Raw genomic sequence first — 4,609 nt, 5'->3', positions numbered from 1 at the left:
AGCCATATGAGTTTGATTTCAAAGATCAATTTGAAACTTGTTTTGAGCTCAAGGTATATATGAAGGGGCAGTGTATCCAAGTGAAAACCATTCCAGAATAGTATGGGGTGTGGTCATTATGGAACCCATGGGGTCAACATTTTCAAGTAGAGAGTTGTATTGGTTGAAAGACATTCATATTTTATCTTTCATGTCTCCTTGCAACCACCTCTTGTGAACTAGATTTGGCCTGAAACCAAAAAAGACATAAGATTTTGGTTTCATGTTTTAGCTTCAACTTTTATCTCTCATGTCTCCTTGCAACCACTTCTTGTGAACTAGATTTGGTTTGAAACCAAAAAAGGCCTAAAAAATTGGTTTCATGTTTTAGCTCACAAGAATGACTCCCACAAAGAAGTAACTTTTTCAACTTTTGGCATTTCTTGATTTACTTCTACTAGGGGATAGTTCGTGTGAGTAGGATGGTTGTGCAAATAATTGCATCTCAATTGCACGGTTACACTACCATTTATAGGCCTCATGGATAATCATAAGATAGAATGATGATACTTTTATTACCCTTTGGACAATAAAAGAAGGCGTGACCATTTTTGAAGTGGAACTTTTAAGAGAAGGAGGCCACACCCCCTTTTTTTTGGGGTCTTGATTGCACTTTGGGACAGAGTCCCCCCTTATTGTCAAGAATACAAACAATTGCCAATGTGGTTTGAGAGTGGTTTTAAAAACTAAACGTGTGGATTAAGTGGTTTCTTAGTTAGTTCGAAGCCAATGGAAACCACCCTCCTTGCATGAAGTGATCCTATGTGTTGTATTTTGAGAGAGGGGCATTTCATACACCAAGTGAAATGACATGTCATAGTTAATGAAACTCTTGCAGGTGAAAGATGAAGCTATGTAGTGCACAAAAGCATGATGGCTATTGCCCTTGGGCAGCAACCTTGTAGACAAAAGCTATGTAGTGCACAAAGTGTGTGTAGTTGAATGTTGGATTGGTATGTGACATCCTATTAGTCCACACTTGGAGTTGTGAACTGGCAATATACCTTTGCAATTGCATTATTAAAAAACATGCTAGCTATTAGCAAATAGAATATAGGCATTGATGCTCTCTCTACTTTTGTTGCAAAAGTTTGCTAGTAAAAGTTGTTCACTTTTTGGCAAAGAAGATACTGTCTTTTCTGAGTGGTGGGGTTTGGTGTCTCTGTGAGAGAGAGAGAGAGAGAGAGAGAGAGAGGTATCAGGAAAGCATGGGGAATGAGCTCTGCCTACAATGCACGGAACTACCTAAAGCAACCAAGTTTGCATGTGACTTCCGCCTCTCCTGAGAGAGCTCCATCGCTTTTCTTTTTCTTTCTGTCATCCCCATTTGGTCGGTTAACCTTATCTGTTTTGCCCCTAAGTCAAAAACCTCATCTTTAAGCACCTGTCCACAGATAGATTGATATATATATATTTGTTTTTTCCCGACAGGCATCTTCCTCTTGCCCAAGAAAGAAAAATCAGGATTCAGGAATGAAGGCGCTTTTGAAATGTCGTCGGTGCAATGGCAGGCGCTAGGCCCCTACTCGTCAATGGTGCTATGCCAGGCAGAGGCCCTTTGTCAAAGTGCTGCCAATTTGCATCATGCCTCTTTTTGTGAAAGAGATGGGTGTTTTCATCAACGTCCATAAACAAATTCTGAGAGACAAAGGATCGACGTGTTCCCTGCGCCGATTAGCGATCCTCTGGCCTTAATCTCGAATATGGCAGAAGCCAAAAAGAAGGGGAAATCAGTGCAAATGCTGCAGTGCCTTCGTTGAATTTTGTGGCCAAGACGTGTTAAAGTGAAGCTTCTCACGACATTGGGGACTTGCTGTGTGCAACTAGGGTTTTTTCAATTGTGTGTGTGTGTGTTTGTGTCTGTGCAAGAATGACTTGGGTGTTTCGAGTATGGGGCTCGTGGCCGGGCCTGCGGAAAATCATCTCCCCAAATCATTACTCTGAAACTGACTTTTCGATCCGCGTTGGCGAACTCGGATTGAATCTGTTCGCATGCTGCTGAAAGCTGAAGCTGTGATTGTGTTTTGGGAGGTTTCTGATTGAAAAAAACCGGGGAGATTTATTGCGTATAGGAGGACTGTTTCATGTCAACATCACTGCAATTTGTAATTGGCAGTTTGGGTCTGCTCACAGCCGCCTAGAAAGTGGGGAAATTTCTTGTTTTTACAGGGATCAGTGGGGTGTACTGTTTACGAAGCTTTTCTGCTGGAGGTGGGGACAGGAAGGAATGATGGTTGAATTCCGACTTTTCCTGTGACCACAAGATGGTAACCATCATGATCTTTACACAGCTTGCTGAATATATATGACAAGCTCTCATGCCAGCAGTAATCCCCTTCAGTTGTTACCTTCTTACTTCTATTTATCTTAGGTGCCATGGCTGCTCAAAACAGAACAACTCCCTTGTTTTCAGCTTTTCAAGTCAGCGAGCAAACACCTGATGGCTCTAATATGTCAGTTCCTCTGGGGTTTGTCAAACTTGACAAAACTTTGTCTGTTGACGGACACTCCAACGGAGAGAATGGTGTGAGAGACAACATAGAGGGTGTTCTGCAAGTGACCATTCACCATGCCTATGACATTCACAACATCTGCATATATGGAAATCAAGATGTTTATGCTAAGTTCTCCATCACACATTGTCAAGATGCTGTTTTTACCACTCAGCCAGTGAAAGCAGGAGGCAGAAACCCCATCTTTAACCAAGCCCTCGAGATTCCTGTCTCTCAGATAGATGCTGTTTTGAAGTGTGAGGTCTGGATGATGAGCTGTGCTCGCAACTACCTTGAGGATCAATTATTAGGATTTGTTCTGGTCCCTCTTAAAGGTTTGTATGAAAAGGGGAAGCAAACTCAAGATTATTCCCTTACTTCCACTGACCTTTTCTACACACCTGCTGGTTCTGTGTGCCTGTCTCTTCTATTCCAGAAAAAGGGCATTGAAGTAGATGGCAATACATTTCATGAAAAGACCCTGTCAGTCTGTCCACCAGCAAGCTTCCCTGAAATGATGATGGATGGTGGGCAGCAGCAAAGGCTTTCTCCAGCTGACGTTTTGAACACAGTTGAATTTCCAGACTTGGAAATTGCCTCTGAGAATCAGCAGCTAGTTTCTATGTATCTTGACATGGCAGCTGCTCATGGCAAAAGCAGTTATTCTGAAACTGATGGTGTTACTGTTCATTGTCCTGGAAATGTAGCTGCTAATGAGGATGGAAACCTTCTGCAAAATGAAGTCTCAAATGGGCCATCCTTTTTGCAGGTGAAAGCTGCTTCTCTTGTCCATGGTGATTGTGAAATGTCAAGTCCGAGTGAAGAGAAGGTTATGGAAGATTCACCTGTCACAAGAGGTGATTCTAATGATGTCAGTAATGGCTCAGTGTGTCGCAAAGAAGTTTTGGCTGTACCAGGTGCCAATGAAAGCAGCTCAGCAGCTAAACTCGTTAATGGCTCAGTTGAGAATTCAGGCACCTCGCTCCCAGATGAGCACAAGTCCACAGATAATCTCATGCTTGGGAATCAGCCAGCCACAAGCACATCTTCTGTGGAACATACCAGCCTGTCTCCTACGGACAACCATTTGATTTCACGCAAGGAGAAGGCTTCTTCCAGTCATCGAGAAAGTGAAATATCAGCTTTTACCCCTCCTGCTGTGAATCTCTCAGTTGAGACAGAAGTCCCAGTCAGTCAAGACAAAATAGTAGACTTGTACATGAAAAGCATGCAACAGTTCACAGAGAAGCTTGCAGAGATGAAGTTTTCACTTGACATTGACCCCCAAGAGTCTACAGTCTCTAAAAGTAGCACAGAGAAGAAAATTTCTGATGGAAAGCAAGATGGATCTAAATTGTATTATGGTAGCAGAGCATTTTTCTAACCAGTCCCTATCCCAGCAGGTTGAGGTTATTCATGCTTCACAAGTGCACTCATATTTCTGCACTGACTTAACAATGAAAAATGTGTGAATCCTTTTCATTTCAGTTTACTGATACATTGGGTCACACATTTTTTGTTGTTTTTGAAGCTTTTAACAGGACCTGACCAAAAGAAAATTACTATTTGACACAATGATCTCAACCCGTTGGGACTTTGAAATCAAACTTTAGTTATACATTTCAGGCTTTATATTATAATCAAAACCCATGCTAACAAATGCAGATGGTTATGCTGTATGAAAGTTTCTATACTGTAAGTCTTGCTTTTGTTTCTCCACAGATGTTTTCTTTGATGTAACTCTAGCTGTCCTGTGTTAGCTTGCTAGCTTACTGGAGGTTTGTTACTTTTTGAGATGAGACTTCCTGATTGAGAGAGGAAACCAGTTGTCAAAGTTCTCTGCTAGTTTTGCATCTGTAAGTTCTTACTGCTTTAGGGTTGCAGTTTACTTTGAGCATTTTGTATTCATCTTAAGGTTATTGTATAGAGGATACCACAGTGAACTAATGTGACTCGTTTTGGTAAATTTTTTAGCAAACTACGAGGTAGGGGTTGCAGTACATTGGCAATACAGTGTCTGGCATGAACTGTCTGTGTAAGGCTAGGTTGAACTCCACTTTAAGATTGAAGAAATGGAG

At 41.7% G+C, this 4,609-nt stretch overlaps 1 protein-coding gene across 1 annotated transcript; it reads left to right on the top strand.

Moving 5' to 3' along the window:
* Nucleotides 1-1,423: 1,423 nt before the first annotated feature.
* LOC148030937 (uncharacterized) lies at nt 1,424-4,250 on the top strand. The gene is made up of 2 exons (XM_087684487.1): nt 1,424-2,306; nt 2,411-4,250. The coding sequence occupies exon 2, from the start codon at nt 2,416-2,418 to the stop codon at nt 3,913-3,915; it is 1,500 nt and encodes a 499-aa protein (XP_087540613.1). The 5' UTR covers nt 1,424-2,306; nt 2,411-2,415; the 3' UTR covers nt 3,916-4,250.
* Nucleotides 4,251-4,609: the final 359 nt, after the last annotated feature.

Source organism: Lygodium microphyllum, chromosome 9 (genome assembly GCF_053477565.2).
Source record: "Lygodium microphyllum isolate KBCC chromosome 9, Lygodium_microphyllum_v1.1.10, whole genome shotgun sequence".
NCBI classification, from domain to species: domain Eukaryota; kingdom Viridiplantae; phylum Streptophyta; class Polypodiopsida; order Schizaeales; family Lygodiaceae; genus Lygodium; species Lygodium microphyllum.
The sequence above is the reverse complement of the archived record's forward strand: the minus strand, read 5'-3'. Positions and strand labels throughout refer to the sequence as shown.